This window comes from Piliocolobus tephrosceles, chromosome 13, assembly GCF_002776525.5.
Source record: "Piliocolobus tephrosceles isolate RC106 chromosome 13, ASM277652v3, whole genome shotgun sequence".
NCBI lineage: Eukaryota > Metazoa > Chordata > Mammalia > Primates > Cercopithecidae > Piliocolobus > Piliocolobus tephrosceles.
Genome location: NC_045446.1, coordinates 85,685,180 through 85,702,022, shown reverse-complemented (window position 1 = coordinate 85,702,022; position 16,843 = coordinate 85,685,180). Strand labels below are relative to the sequence as shown.

The 16,843-nt window shown below is 37.9% G+C and overlaps 1 protein-coding gene across 1 annotated transcript in view; it reads left to right on the top strand.

Moving 5' to 3' along the window:
- Positions 1 to 16,843, top strand: part of MTMR2 (myotubularin related protein 2) — an 89,518-nt gene that overhangs the window by 55,582 nt on the left and 17,093 nt on the right. The window contains exons 4-8 of the mRNA XM_031933832.1: positions 3,082 to 3,176; positions 3,346 to 3,456; positions 6,795 to 6,896; positions 7,798 to 7,881; positions 15,472 to 15,711. Of these exons, the coding sequence (XP_031789692.1) occupies positions 3,082 to 3,176; positions 3,346 to 3,456; positions 6,795 to 6,896; positions 7,798 to 7,881; positions 15,472 to 15,711 (632 nt within the window). The remainder of the gene's footprint in view (positions 1 to 3,081; positions 3,177 to 3,345; positions 3,457 to 6,794; positions 6,897 to 7,797; positions 7,882 to 15,471; positions 15,712 to 16,843) is intronic.

Below are 16,843 nucleotides of genomic sequence, written 5' to 3'. Positions count from 1 at the left end.
TTTGTATGTAGATGCCCTTCTCTGCCCAGCCTAATACTTATAATATGGACTGGAAACTGAAAATGAGCTTATAAGCTGTGTTGTTTTTTCCCTCATGCTTCTGTTTTGTTTCATCTGTGTGATAATCTACAGATATCTACTCATAAACTCTGAGAAATAAAGTAATATGTTAGAAGAATGAAGTGAATGATTTCTTAGTTAATGTAACTACTTTCATTTTGTTACCAATCATAATTTTTAAAAAGGATTTTAAAAATGCTTAATTTTACTTGGCTAGGTGTCATTTCTATGTGTAAAAACAAACCAAAGGGAGGACCTGAATTCTAAATGGATTATTATTTATTAAATTTAGCTTCCTAGTCCTTAGCATGGTATTTGTCTTTTCTTGCTCTTGACTCTTGATTGAATAACCTCTCAGTCTTCTTCTTTTCACCACTCAGCCTTATGTATACACCAGGCTCTCAATCTGAACTACCTACTTACATTTCTTCAGAATTGGCTATTATATAATGATAGTAGTTATTATTATTGAGTGCTTACTATCTCAGTCATTCTCAGAGAGTATATTCTTGAGAATAACATCAACCCCATTTTATAGATGAAAAAGAAAACTAAAGCATAGGGAGATGACCTAGCTAATAAGGTTATATCTAGCATTATGACAATTTCTTTTTTCTTTTTTTTTTTTTTTTTTTGAGACGGAGTCTCGCTCTGTCACCCAGGCTGGAGTGCAGTGGCCGGATCTCAGCTTACTGCAAGCTCCGCCTCCCGGGTTTACGCCATTCTCCTGCCTCAGCCTCAGGAGTAGCTGGGACTACAGGCACCCGCCACCTCACCCTGCTATTTTTTTGGATTTTTTAGTAGAGACGGGGTTTCACCGTGTTAGCCAGGATGGTCTCGATCTCCTGACCTCGTGATCCACCCGTCTCGGCCTCCCAAAGTGCTGGGATTACAGGCTTGAGCCACCGCGCCCGGCCGACAATTTCTTTTTTCTTATTCTGAACTTAATGCCATAACTGCAGCTCCCATTATGAAATATGGCTTTATTAAAAACCTTCAAGTTACCACTCAGTCTCCTTTGTTGGCTCCTCTCCCTTTAATAGCAACACGCCCTAGGACTTCATCCTTGATCCATTTCCCTTTTCCCTCCTGTATACTCTTTTTGGTTGACCATATCTAAATTTGTAACATCACTTGCCATATATTGGCTGATGACTCTAAAATTTGTACCTCCAGTGTGAACCCCTGTCCTAATGTAAGTAAACAAATGCCTCTATCTTAAACACACATCCTTGAATATCCCATAGGAACCTTATACCCAGCATCTCCAAAATGGAAATCATCACGTTTAACCCCAAATGTACTCTTTTTCTTGCATTCTCTCTCTCAGTTGACATCAATACCAGTTGTCCATTTATTCTAGTCAGAAATCTGGTTGTCGTACTAGACTGCTCTTTTTTTCTTTTCTGGACTCTTAACATCCAGTCAGTTACCTGACCTAGAGGAGTCAGTGTCTAAGAATTTCTTGTGTTTATCTTCTTTTCTCCATTGTCATGATCTCTTGAGGAATGATGGAGGGTACAGAACAAAGCAAAGACTAATGATGATAATAGTAACCTAGGTATAAACTCTTGAATTTTTGTATTGTACTTAAAACTTTAGAAGCACTTTTATGTGCATATTATCTCATGATTTTAGAATAAAGGGTAAGGTGTAACAGAAAAGCACTGGCCCGAGAATGACATTCCTGTGGTGGGATATAGGATAGTAAGGCTGAGTTTTCTCACATGAGTAAGAAAACTGACTCTGGAAGGAATCCAGAAATGTTTTTAGTAACCTTGAATAAAACTTTCCTAGTTGAGGTAAAAATTCATAAGGGAAAAAATATTATTTGTGCAAAGCAAGTTTTGTGTATTTTTATATAATGATTTAATTTTAAAAGCTTCCCTCTAAATGAAATGTACATTGGAAACAATGATTTAAAAAAAGTAATTTATACTTAAAATCTTCCTAAGGGAACTATTTTGAAGGTTAGAAATGATTGTGAAAAGATCAGTCTCATTTCAAATTCCATACAAAGCAGCCAGTCCTTCGAAGTGTTGAATGAGAAGCAAAGTCAGGAGGTTATTAAATATATTTCATGGCCCCAAGTTTTCTCAGAAGCCCATTGCAAGGGTCTTAGAAAGTTGTTGCTCTACAGAATTGTTCCTTACTTCCTTGGAATGATGAAGATACTCCTTTATCTGCTGATTTGGTGTAGTAATGACATACTAGGAATTTATGAATATTTTAAGATATAAAAACTATGTACTGGACATTATGAACTGTGGCATTTTAAATAATATTTTGAGATACTGATTCCTAAGTTATCCTGCATAATCAGTTAATGCATATTTTACAAAACATAATGCCATGTAGATCCATCGTTTATTTAGTAAAACATTATTTGTGATTATTTCTTTACAAAGTCTGGCATCAGTTGGTCAGCAGTACAATATCCTCTTCTTATACTGTTATTTTTCTAAGAAATTACATTTTAAATGTGTGTCATTTCACCTGTAAAATTTTCCCCATAAGTATTAATCAGATCAGGAGTTTGTGGAATAACATGTTTTGGACATTGCATTTTTAGAATAATGTTGACAAACTTGACTGTGGGCAGAGGAAGATCAGGAGATTGGGGAGGTTACATAGAAACTGCAATGAGATGATGGTGACTGTGCCTTGACATGCTTATTTTTAATATCACCATTACCAGTACTGTTTCACCCATCTCTGCTGCAGCTACCCACACTGTTTTATCTAGCCAGGATAGTAGCCCCTTTATTTACTTATGTTCTGTCTCATGGGACGAGAAGTCCCTCCCCCTCTTCAGCCTATCCCATTTAATTCTATGTTTCTTCCCCAGATTAGTGCAGGGATGGAAGCTTGGGTTGTAGGATTCCGAGGTCTCTGGAAATTACTGGTTCTGTTATTTTTCAGCATAAATTAGTCTAGGAATCATAACAATTTTATAAGATGAGATGCCAGGTTTTAATAGCACATAATGTATAGTAAACTGTGGACTTCTTGCCTTTTCAGCCAAAGATGTAACTTATATATGTCCATTCACCGGTGCTGTACGAGGAACTCTGACTGTCACAAATTATAGGTTATATTTCAAAAGCATGGAACGGGTGAGAGTCGGATTCGATTTTTGTATGTACATGAGTGTGTTGTTTGTAGCTAGTTTTGTTCATTTTTGATCATTTCTAATTAAAGCATTTCTGATTAAGATTTTGATCAGCTGTATAATTGGACAGTATTAATTGCTCAGTTTTAATTATTTTTTCTTTCCTTCTTTAGGATCCCCCATTTGTTTTAGATGCTTCCCTTGGTGTGATAAGTAGAGTAGAAAAAATTGGTGGTGCTTCTAGTCGAGGTGAAAATTCTTATGGACTAGAAACTGTGTGTAAGGTAAATGTTATAATGTGTATGTGATTTTCTTTGGTTTGAAAAGCTTTGTATTAAATAGAACCTCTGTTTTGAAATTGGTTTCCAAAATATCAAATGGATTTCCAATTAGAAGTGTTATTTTAGTATGACATTGATAGAAGAAAACAAAATTTAGCAGTAATAGAAAAGGTGATTGATGAATTAGACTTAATTCTTTTGGGCCCAGTTCAGTCTACACATTTTGATATATTCAGAAATTCATAACTTTTTTTAATAATGATCATTCTTGGCTGGATGCGGTGGCTCACGCCTGTAATCCCAGTACTTTCAGAGACTAAGGCAGACAGATCACTTCAGGTCGAGAGTTCGAGACCAGTTTGGCCAACATGATGAAAACCCATCTCTACTAAAAATACAAAAATTAACCGGGCGTGGTGGCGGGCACCTGTAATCTCAGCTATTGGGGAGGCTGAGGCAGCAGATTGCTTGAATCTGGGAGGCGGAGGTTGCAGTGAGCCAAGATAGTGCCACTGTACTCCAGTCTGGGCAACAGAGCAAGACTCTGTCTGAAAAAAAAAATTAATAATAATGACCATCTTTAATGCACATAGTACTGATAGGATACCACATACTTCCACATTCATTATTTCACTTTGAGCCTTATAAAAATGCTGTGAGGTAGGCACAATAGACATTATTACCTTTAATTTACAAATTAGCAACATAAGGCTCTGAGCAGTTCCACTACCTTGTAGTGGAAGAACTAAATAACTAAATATGATATATTCATCATCACCTGTCTTTTCTATTTCTAGTTCTCATAATTTTTCTTTTTTTTGAGATGGAGTCTCGCTCTGTCGCCCAGGGTGGAGTGCAGTGGCGTGATCTCGGCTCACTGCAAGCCCTGCCTCCTGGGTTCACGCGATTCTCCTGCCTCAGCCTCCCGAGTAGCTGGGACCACAAGCACCCACCACCACGCCTGGCTAAATTTTTTGTGTGTATTTTTAGTAGAGATGGGGTTTCACCATGTTAGCCAGGATGGTCTCAATCTCCTGACCTTGTGATCTGCCCATCTCGGCCTCCCTGAGTGCTAAGATTACCGGTGTGAGCCACCATGCCCAGCCAATTTTTCTGCTTCTAAAACAATAGTGCGGAAAAATTGATATTGTAGACTTTTCTTATGTTCTAATCTACTGGCATTCTTTAAATGCATTGATATTTGAATGAAACACAGATTGTTACATTTTTACCATTAAGTCATAGATATTTAATACTATGAACCACTTCTCCAGGTCACTGTTATTAAGGCCTAATTCACTAACACCCATGCACATTGAGATTCTACATCACATTGTTCCTTTCTTTTGCTATTCTGCCAGTGCCAAAAGAAACAGCATGTGTATAATTCAAGATACTTTATGCTAATCTTAGAAGTTTTGTGACTCTGGTATTAAAGCTGATGACTTAGTAATTATTTTTGTAGTTTTCTTTTTTTTTCGAGACAAGAGTCTGGCTCTGTCACCCAGGCTGGAGTGCAGTGGCATGATCTTGGCTCACTGCAGCCTCTGCTTCCCGGTTTCAAGTGATTCTCCTACCTCAGCCTCCTGAGTAGCTGGGATTACAGGCCTATGCCACCATGCCTGGCTAATTTTTGTATTTTTGGTAGAGACAGGTTTCACCACGTTGGTCAGGCTGGTATCGAACTCCTGGCCTCAAGTGATCTGCCCACCTTGGCCTCCCAAGGTGTTGAGATTACAGGCATGAGCCACTGTGCCTGGCCTGTGGTTTTCCGCTGTAGTGAGAAGGGCTCTGTAAGTGTAATTGCTGTCAACCACATGTCAAGCACACTGTTTCCTGATCACTTTTCTGTAGTTTAACAGTAAGTAGCACATAGAAAGAAGATAATTTTGAATCTTAATCATTTTAAATATAATTTTTTTTTCCATGGAACAGGATCGTTATCAATTAACACAAATATTTGTAGGGCCCCTGACATGGTACTTTCAGAGAACTCAGTGGTTAACAGAATGATTCTGAGTATCTCTCCTAGTTATAAAGGTATTTACTGAGGGAAAACAAGAAATCAGCTTAGGTTCCTGCACATGTTTATTTTGAAAGATAGTAAAGCCAGCATTCTAGTTTTGGATCAGATTTATAATATACTGTCTTACTCACGTATTATGGGTACATTGTAGTGAAGTGGCTTTGTGTGTGATTCTACAAAATGAGGCATAATAAAGCTATTTTGAACTCTGCCTAGGTAAAAACATTTAAATAAAATTAGTCTTAAAATTATTCTTTTCTTATAAATTTATTTTTTTTTTAAATTTTTTGTAGAGACAAGGTCTTGCTATGTTGCCCAGGCTGGTCTTGAACTTGTAACAATTTATGTTTCATTCAAGTATCAAACAATGCGTTTAAAGAATGACAGTAGATAAGAACATAGGAAAAGTCTACAATACCAATTTTTCCCCACCACTGTTTTAGAAGTAGAACACCTCAAGTGTCCCTCTTGCTTTGTCCACCCGAAGTGTCAGAATTAGAGGCATGAGCCACTGTGTCTGGCCCTTGAAATTATCTTAATCCCCAGTTTTTTTCTAAGTGCTATTAAGATACCAGTAAACCAGAACATGAATAACTGCATTCAGCCTGAGCATAGAAAACTGCTTAGGGACAAATGGAAGGGAACCTTGGTCTTTAGACCTTATTGTAGAGCCTGGATAATATAAACTAAACTATTCAGAGGTTATGTGTCAGTAGATGGTGGAAGAATGTGGTTATGGAGTGAAGGAAGGAAGACTTTCAGGCAGGGTTTAGTTCTAACAAGTCTAGTAGCAGGGGACTTAGGAAGAGAAGGTCCAATGCAAATGAACCCTGGGAAGGGATAGTTAGTAGGAAAATAATCACCAGATATAATGAAATGAAGGCACATGTGAAATGTAACAAATACTAATCAAGTTTTAGTAATAAGGAAATTTATGAGAGAAAATGGGCTTTCACAGGGAAAGCACATATGCTGATAGTTTGTGTCAGTCATGATATTAATCTTCAGATGTAATATTGTTAATCCCTAGTGGTTACATCAAATACTGTCTCTTTCACTGGCCTATTTTGAGTCCATAAGCATAGGTAAATTTCCTGCCCTCTGAATTCTGCTTTGTAGTAGAGTACCTGTGTTTCTTTCAATTTTTCCCAGTAAACCATTATAATTTCCCTATCTCCAGGAGCTAATGTCTGATTTATTTTTGTATCCTACATTCACAAATCTTAACATTTTACAAGATAGTTCCAAGTAACCTTATTTATTCACTTAAGTAAGTAGTGAACAATTATTAACTTGGTTTCTAAATCTTTTCTAGGATATTAGGAGTTTACGATTTGCTCATAAACCTGAGGGGCGGACAAGAAGATCCATATTTGAGAATCTAATGAAATATGCATTTCCTGTCTCTAATAACCTGGTAAAACGTTTCCTGTCTTTGGAAAATTTGTGCTATAATTATTGATGTAGTATAAAGAAACTTGTTTAGGCTGTCTAGAATCTCTACATTTACATCCCTGCTTTGACATTTAACCAGATGTATAGTTTAAGTATAACCTAGTATCTTGCATCAGTTTCTTTAGGCATGAAATAAAGGAAGCTGGACTAGCTGATTTCTGAGGTCCAATCCAGCACTAACATTTTATGATTACATCATCTCGCTATTCAGGGTGTTTGCATGATGAAAAGTTGCCTGTTGTCTTCATTAGGATTTGAAATCTCCTTTCTAATTGGGAGCCAGTTAAGACTAGCAATTTGGGAGGTAAGGGTAGGCAAACCCTGAGTTCCCACTATGTGCTATAGACAGTGTTAGACTACCATGTTTATATCACTTCACTTCTCTGTAGCCTATGGTGGTAGATTTTATTTATCCCTGTTTAGTGATGAAAGCAACATCAGGTAAGCAGTTAACTCAAGGGCACAGTTAGTAGGAGTACCATTTGGAATCAACGTTGGTCTTATGACTCCAGTTCAAATTTTTTTTTGTTTTTGGCATCATAGTTGTTTTTAAATGCAATATCTTTATTTGAAAGTAAACCTACAGAGGCTACCAAAGATAATCTGAAGGAAATATAATAATATGTTAGTATTTGGTAAGTTTTGTTGTCAAGTGTCTTTGCTTTTTTGTATGCTTAAAAAATATGTAAAAAAAATAGATTTTCAAAATTATAAAACAAAAACTATAATACAAAAAAGGATGCTAATACATAAACTGTTCTTGCAGATAAATAAATGAAAACTTTGGATATATGGATACATTTCTGATTCATTACCTTTGTGAATATCTTTTTTAGCTCTTACCATTGTTTACTTTTTTGTAGCCTCTTTTTGCTTTTGAATACAAAGAAGTATTCCCTGAAAACGGATGGAAGCTATATGACCCTCTTTTAGAGTATAGAAGGCAGGTATGTACTTTCTTTTCTTTCAATTTTAGTATTTTGTATTCTTTTCATTACAAAGAAAACTGGGTGAACCATGTATGAAAACCAGCATATCTCATACCACAGTAATTCACTACAGTAACAGATTAAAGCAGAATTCAATCTTGAAATCTGTTTTAAGCCGGGCGCGGTGGCTCAAGCCTGTAATCCCAGCACTTTGGGAGGCCGAGACGGGCGGATCACGAGGTCAGGAGATCGAGACCATCCTGGCTAACAGGTGAAACCACGTCTCTACTAAAAACTACAAAAACTAGCCGGGCGACGTGGGGGCGCCTGTAGTCCCAGCTACTCGGGAGGCTGAGGCCGGAGAATGGCGTGAACCCGGGAGGCGGAGCTTGCAGTGAGCTGAGATCCGGCCACAGCAGTCCAGCCTGGATGACAGAGCGAGACTCCGTCTCAAAAAAAAAAAAAAAAAAGAAATCTGTTTTAGTATATCATTCTTCCTATTCTTCCTTCAGTATACCACTTCCCAAAAAGTCTCTATACTGCATTAAGCCCCACCTAAAATAGTCTTTTCTTTATTTTTAACTTTCCTCCTGTCCACTATGCTTTCTTGAGAATTTAAGACATACTGATTATTTCTTGGTAATTGTTCGATTTGTTATCTAGAATATTCTAGAATTCAAATATGAAAATTTTTGAGCTTTTACTTTTGTATTTAAATTTCAAACATAGCATTTTAATTATAACATATCTAATTAATTGTGGTTTTACAAAACCACAATAAGTAAAGAACCACCACCAGAAAGCTAAAGATATCTAAATGACTTGAAGTGGGGTTTGTTACCGCACTTACATGTGGAAAGTGAAGTTGAAATTTCCTCATTTAGTTATAAAGTTAATTGGCAAAATATGAAATAGAATGCAAAATAAATGGAATCAACTAAAAGCCAAGAGTATACAAGAAACATGTTAGGAGATTTGTGCTAACTCAAAAATCCAGTGTCAGAAGAAGATGACTAAGCAACAAAAAGTCTAGCAAGTGTCTTTAGAAATTATAAAAATGAGGACTACTCTTTGGGAATCTGGGAAGAAATTGCTGTCCCAGGAGCATTCAGTGTAGAACTTTGGAAAGCAGATGAGGTAACTGTGTCTAAATAAAAGAAATAAATTATTACTGAAAAGAAAAAATAAAGTGTAAATGAACAACTGTGCCCATACAGAAAGAGAATTATGAGATTAGGAATTGTGACAGTAAGAATAGAGCATTGGCTTCTACATAAAATGGTATGGATGCTTTATGGTCTTTGACTTACTAGATGAATTTGTTGGCTTTTTTTTTTTTTTTTTTTTTTTCTTTTTTTTTTCAGGGTGAGAAACTCTCTCTGAATCAACCAAAAGGTCTTATGGAGTCAGGACACTAGTTAGAAGCTATAGTTTTAAGATTTTTTTCTTGGATATATTTTAAGTTTATTACAGAAGAAAATGAAGATGATCTCTTAAAATTAAGGACTAATGATAAAGCATCAGATTATTCACTTTCACCCCTTTAAATTTAAAAGAGGAAGTGGTAATACTTGCATTCTGTACAAAATTCAAAAGGTCCAGCAGGGTATACTGAAAGGTAGGTTTTCCTTCCAGGACAACCCTGTGTCCCCTCAGCCATTCCAGTTCCCCTCCCTTTAGGAAATGACATTAGTGGTTTCCTGAGTATTTTTTTCAAAGGTTTCATGTCTACAAAGCTTGTGTACGTATGTTTGGGTATTGTTTTTTTAAGCATATGGTAGCATGCCATGCACACTCTTCTGTGCTTTTCTTTTTTCATTAATATATTTTGGAGATGGTACCATCTCCAAACATATAGACCTTTCTGTTTTTTTAAATTGAGATATAACTCACATACCATAAAATTTACTATTTTAAACTATACGGTCCACCGCTTTTTAACATATTCACGAAATTGTGCAGTTACCACCACACTCTAATTCTAGTACATTTAGAAGACTTAGTTTTGAATTTTAGCTCTAGTTCTTACTCTCACACTTCGATGTAGGCTCTTGAATGAGTCATTTATGGCACACTGCCTTCATTTTTTACTTGGTGATAGATACCACGTTATGGGATGTTTGAAGGATTGGTAATATATAGAAAGGCACTTTGTAAACTGTAAAAATCTGTCCAAATGATGATGATTATGGTTTTTGCATTGTGAGGCTCTGAAAAACAGGTATCATGACTGGCTTTATCATGTGCTGCCACTAAAAAAATGAAAGCCACATTCATTCAATAGATCTACACTTAATAGTGTTAAAAGAAATTAGACTATATCTCTTCAAAAATGAGCAAAGGCTGGGCACAGTGGCTCACACCTGTAATCCCAGCATTTTGGGAGGCTGAGACAGGCAGATCACTTGAGCCCAGGAGTTTGAGATCAGCGTGGGCAATGTAGTGAAACCCCATCTATACAAAAAAATAAAAATTAGCCAGGTGTGGCGTGCACCTGTAGTCCCAGCTACTTGGGAGGCTGAGGTGGGAGCACCACCTGAGCCCAGGAGATCAAGGCTGTGGTGAGCTGTGAATGTGCCACTGCTCTCAAGCTTGGGCAACAGTGAGATGCCCCATGTCTCAAAAAAATAAGTAAATAAATAAAAATGGGCAAAGCTATTAATAACTGTTTAGGTTTGTCATATAAGAGAATGTTTCTTTAATTTACTCTTGAAGGACATATACAATATGTAGTGATTATAGACAGGACTATGGAATTTGTGGATAAGGCCAAGAAAAATCAAGTCATCAGTCTGGGTACAGTGGCTCACACCTGTAATCCCAACATTTTGGGAGGCCAAGGCAGGAGGACTGCTTGAGCCCAGGAGTTCGAGACAAGCCTGGGAAACATGGTGAAACCCTGTCTCTACCAAAAATACAAAAATTAGCCAGGTGTGGTGACACACGCTTGTAGTCACAGCTATCCAGGGGTGTTGAGGCAGGAAGACTGATTGAGCCCTGGAGCTCGAGGCTGCAGTGAGCCATGATTGTGCCACTGCACTCCAGCCTGGGTGACAGAGTGAGACCCTGTCTCAAAAAAAAAAAAAAAAAGAAAAAAGAAAAATATCAAGTCATGGGTAAAAATCTGTATAAAGATAATTAATGAGCAGCCCAGTGCGGTGGTTCACACCTGTAATCCCAGCACTTTGAGAAGCCAAGGTGGGATTGCTTGAGCTCAGGAGTTCGACACCAGCCTGGGCAACATGGTATAACCCTATCTCTACAAAAAATAAAAAATTAGCCAGGCATGGTGGTGCATGCCTGAAGTCCTCTGGAGGCTGATGTGGGAGGATTGCTTGAGCCCTGGAGATTGAGGCTACAGTGAGCTGTGATTGCACCACTGCAGTCTAGCCTGGTGAAGAGTGCAGAGACCTTATCTCAAGAAATGAACCAAAAAGATAACGAGCATGGTCTCCTGCAGAAATACCCAATATAAGTTACATGCATTACTTAACAAATTTGGAAAACAGTCACTTCAGTCAAGGGAAACAGAATTTATCCTTAGAACTGGAATGTAAGTAACTAAGAAATCCATAATCCTTTCAGTTTGTTTGTATAATAACTTGACCCTGACAAGTGGATACTGAAGGGCAGTGATTTTGCTTGGAGAGTAGATATATACTAGATCAATAGTTGATATATAAAGATCAATAGTTGTCAGTATATTTTTAGTACTGTCTACAAAGAGAGTGTCTGAGGGCTAGCCAATTCCAGTTTTCTGCTTGAAAGGCAGTTTTTAGTGAAGATAGTAGGCGTGTCAGCTTATCTAAGAATGAGGTAGCCATGAAGGTAATTTAAGTCCGTGGTTCTCATTCTTACCCCACCCTGCTACTTACCTGAATAATGTGACATTCCCCATGAGAACAGTAGTTCTCCTGGTAGTGATTTTACAAGGATATGGGAAGTGGAGTGGGAGACGGGAGTACCTTTCTGAGTTGGGGGATGGTGCATTAGGCTCTCCAATGTATGCTTCTCAAGTGATCTGATCTTCTTAGCTCTAACTCCATGTTTTCTAAGAAAACTTTGGAAACTGATTTTGCTTCTTATGGAAATTTCCTATGGTTCACTGATTTTTTCTTTTATGCATTTATCAAATTCATATAATAACTTCTAAATACTAGTGGCTAAAATATGAAACAAAATTATAAAGTCCAGGTTCCCAAAGAGTTTGTGTTCAATGGAGCATTCAAACAAATAGATAAACAATTACAATATAATGTAATGAATAGTCTGATAGAGCAAGTACTGTAGGGAGAGAACATGAAGCCATCTGGGAGCTGAAAGATGTCTGATATAGACTAGACCAGAGCATACGGTGGCAAGGGAGAGATCTGGAGAAAGCAGATTGTAGAGGGCTTTGCTAAGTCTGGTAAAGGATTTCATACTTTATATGAAAAGCAATAGGTAGCCATTGATTTTAAACGAGGAATGACATAATCCCTTTTGCATCTTAAAAGATTACTTTGGAAGCAGTATAGAGAATGGATTATAGAGGGACAGGAGAGAAGTGATAATGGCCTGAATTAGGGAAGTGGTGGTAAGAACTGAAAAAAGTGAGCAAATTTCTGGTATTTCCGGAGGCAAAATCATAGAAATTGGTCACTGACTGGATGTAAGGGATAAGGGAGAGGGAGGAGTTAAAGATGATAACCAAGTTTCTTGGTTGAATACCATCTCTTTAAACTTGCCAATTCACTGTACATTTTAGTATAGCATGTGAAAATATATATACATATATAAAAAATATATATAAAAATATATACAATATATAAAATATGAAATATATAAGTATACACATGCAATACTAAAAAATATAGTGAATTGTGTGTGTATATATATTATATATAAGTTTAAGATGGAATCTCGCTGTGTCATCCAGGCTGGAGTGCAGTGGCACGATCTTACGTCACTTCAACCTTCACCTCCTGGGTTCAAGCAATTCTCCTCCCTCAGCTTCCCAAGTAGCTGGGATTACAGGCATGAGTCACCATTCCCGGCTGAGTTTTGTATAATAGAAACGGGGTTTCATCGATGTTGGCCAGGCCACTCAATTTTCCTCATCTAAATATGGTACTGGGATATAGTATCAACTTTGAAGGGACAGCAATGAGATACAATACTTGTTACTCACTTCATTCACCTCACATGATCATGCCACTTTTACACACCTGTTAGAATAGAAAGAATTATTTAAAGTAGTTAAGCCAGGCGTGGTGGCTCACGCCTGTAATTCCAGCACTTTGGGAGGCCGAGGTGGGCAGATCGCTTGAGGTCAGGAATTCAAAACCAGCCTAGCCAACATGGTGAAACCCCGTCCCTACTAAAATTACAAAACTTAGCCAGGTGTGGTGGTGTGTGTCCCTAATCCCAGTTACTCGGGAGGCTGAGGCAGGAGAATCGCTTGAACACGGGAGGTGGAGGTTGCAGTGAGCCAGATGGAGCTATTGCACTACAGCCTGGGCAACAGAGCAAGACCCCATCTGAAAAAAAAAAAAATGCCAGGTGCTGGTCTTGAACTCCTGACCTCTAGTGATCTGCCCGCCTCAGCCTCCCAAAGTGCTGGGATTACAGGCATGAGCCACCGTGCCCGGCCAGCACATGAATATTTTGTTAAAAACCTCTGATTAAGCCTTTTACTTGTGGAAGTAAGTCATGGGTAAAAATATGTATAAAGATAATAAGCGGCCTGGTGCAGGGTTTAACTTTCATCTTGAAGTTGTCCAGAATATCTGAAGTCAAGGAAATCAGGAGGGAGGGAAAGATGTAGACCATAGGGAGCAAGATGGGACCAGGCTAATTATATGGGGTAAACAGGATGTAAGGTACTAATGAAAGAACAGTTAGGGATAAATAGAAGTGCTATTGAGAGTGTTTGCTGGAAGGGAATTTTCTTTCTTAATTTTAACATCCTTCTGGGTGTTTGGCAACAGCTTGAGAAATACTTCTTTAAAGGAGAGTACATTCTACTCTTTTGAGATTTTTACAATTTAGTGAACTAGGATAGTAAATTTTTCTTGAGGAATAATGTACTTTTATATAAAAAGGACAGATTTGGAATGGTCATGGAATTCTCTACTAATTCCTAATATATAGCTTTGGCCAAATTACAAACTGTGCCATAGTTTCTTTATGAAATGAAGTCAATGAAACCTGAGTACAGTAAAATATATCTGTGTTTGGGTGTAAAGAGGCTGGCAAAGTGCCTACACATAGTAGATGCTCAGTAAATGTATTTTTCACTTTCAATTCTTTTTGTTTGATAAGAATTTTCAGAGATCATAAAATTTAAAAGATTTTCTTAAGTCCAATCATTTAATATAATAGCTTAATTTTGTATACAGTGAAGGATGGAAAATTTCAGTTGTCTTATTAAGTAATCCTACAATGTGAAGTAGTACGCTATAAAATAGCAGATGTTGAAGAAGCACGAGAGCTCAATAGTTGATATATTTTAAAAAAATTGTTTTAAACACTTTTCTTGCCTGTTACCTGTTATTTTGCCTTGCATGCCTCCCTTACTTTTCTAACATATTTTAGATTAGCAAAATCCATTAGTACCTGAGTGAAAAATGTACTTTACGTATATAAGTGATAGCTTTATATGTAGCACTCTGGTGGACACTTGGTGCCTGACTTCTGATATTTCTTTGTATGGATGAATGGCAACAAAGTCAATCATCCAGTCAAACTGAATGAGACCCTGCACTTTGGGAGTCCAAGGCAGGCGGATCACCTGAGGTCAGGAGTTCGCGACCAGCCTGACCAACATGGTGAAACCCTGTCTCTACTAAAAATACAAAATTAGCCAGGCGTGGTGGTGAATGCCTGTAATCCCAGCTACTGGGGAGGCTGAGGCAGGAGAAGCGCTCGAACCCGGGAGGCAGAGGTTGCAGTGAGCCGAGATCACATCATTGCACTCCAGCCTGGGCAACAAGAGTGAAACTCCGTCTCCAAAAAAAAAAAATAGGAACATTTGGCCAGGTGTGGTGGCTCACGCCTATAATAATCCCAGCACTTTGGGAGGCCAAGGCAGGTGGATCACGAGGTCAGGAGATTGAGACCATCCTGGCCAACCCTGTCTCTACTGAAAATACAAAACTTAGCCCAGCATGGTGGCATACGCCTGTAGTCCCAGCTACTCAGGAGGCTGAGGCAGGAGAGTCACTTGAACCCGGGAGGCAGAGGTTGCAATGAGCTGAGATCGCACCACTGCACTCCAGCCTGGGCAACAGAGCGAGACTCTATCTCAAAAAAAGAATAGGAACATTTGAAGTATTAATGTTTCCTCCCTCCTGAATATGCTTAGCACAGGCCCACACTCAATATTTAGTGAATTAATGTCTGTTATTTAACATCAAATTGGGAATTGGGTTCCAAAAATGAATACATATCCCTATATCGGAATATCTAATCCTAAAAGCCTGGTACCACAGGCTGACGACAGCTATCCCAACACTTTAGGAGATGGACAGTAGAGGTCAGAGAGATTGAACAGGATGACTTCTGTCCTGGTGTCGTTTAATATTTTAGTTAGATAGTAATTTGTCTTATGTTTCATTTCACATGTAGGGAATTCCAAATGAAAGCTGGAGAATAACAAAGATAAATGAACGATACGAACTTTGTGATACATACCCTGCCCTCCTGGTTGTGCCAGCAAATATTCCTGACGAAGAATTAAAGAGAGTGGGATCCTTCAGATCAAGAGGCCGTATCCCAGTAAGTAGGAAGTTTGGAGTTTGGATGAGCCTTTGCAAGTGCTTTTTTACTCAATGTAATGCTGAGATTAATGAGTGGGAGAATGGATTCAGGATATAAATAGCTACAGCAGCAGGTCTTTCATGGGGATATTGGAGATTGATTTATTTAGTAAAGTTAAAACTGGAGGAAAGACTTAGATTAAAGAGGCTTCCGGAGAGTGTGATATGGGTATTAGATAAACTGCACAGAATTGCATGATTCTTCACTGAAAAGCTAAGTTTGCTCTGTGTATTAGTCACTATTTATCTTATTGTATATTCTTTAGTCATGGTGATAAATGTTCTTTTTTTTTTTTAAGTCCTAGAAAGAACACCTTACAAATTTATAACTGGATCTTAGAAAGATGAGCTTAACTAATTTTAGGTACAAAATTCATAGATTCTAAAGGCTTTTAGAACTGAGCAGTTTTGCTAATATATTAAGTGGGGTTTACTTAGCCCTGTTTCAAAGTACTTTTTCCAGGAGGTAACATTTCCCAGTAATCAACAACTTTCCTAAATCAGTATCTGACTAAAGAGCTTCTGCACAGCAAAAGAAACTACCATCAGAGTGAACAGACAACCTACAGAATGGGAGAAAATTTTTGCAATCTACTCATCTGACAAAGGGCTAATATCCAGAATCTACAAAGAACTCAAACAAATTTACAAGAAAAAAACAAACAACCCCATCAAAAAGTGGGCAAAGGATATGAACAGACATTTCTCAAAAGAAGACATTCATACAGCCAACAGACACATGAAAAAATGCTCATCATCGCTGGCCATCAGAGAAATGCAAATCAAAACCACAATGAGATACCATCTCACACCAGTTAGAATGGCAATCATTCAAAAGTCAGGAAACAACAGGTGCTGGAGAGGATGTGGAGAAATAGGAACACTTTTACACTGTTGGTGGGACTGTAAACTAGTTCAACCATTATGGAAAACAGTATGGCAATTCCTCAAAGATCTAGATCTAGATGTACCATATGACCCAGCCATCCCACTACTGGGTATATACCCAAAGGATTATAAATCATGCTGCTATAAAGACACATGCACACGTATGTTTATTGCGGCACTATTCACAATAGCAAAGACTTGGAATCAACCCAAATGTCCATCTGTGACAGACTGGATTAAGAAAATGTGGCACATATACACCATGGAATACTATGCAGCCATAAAAAAGGACG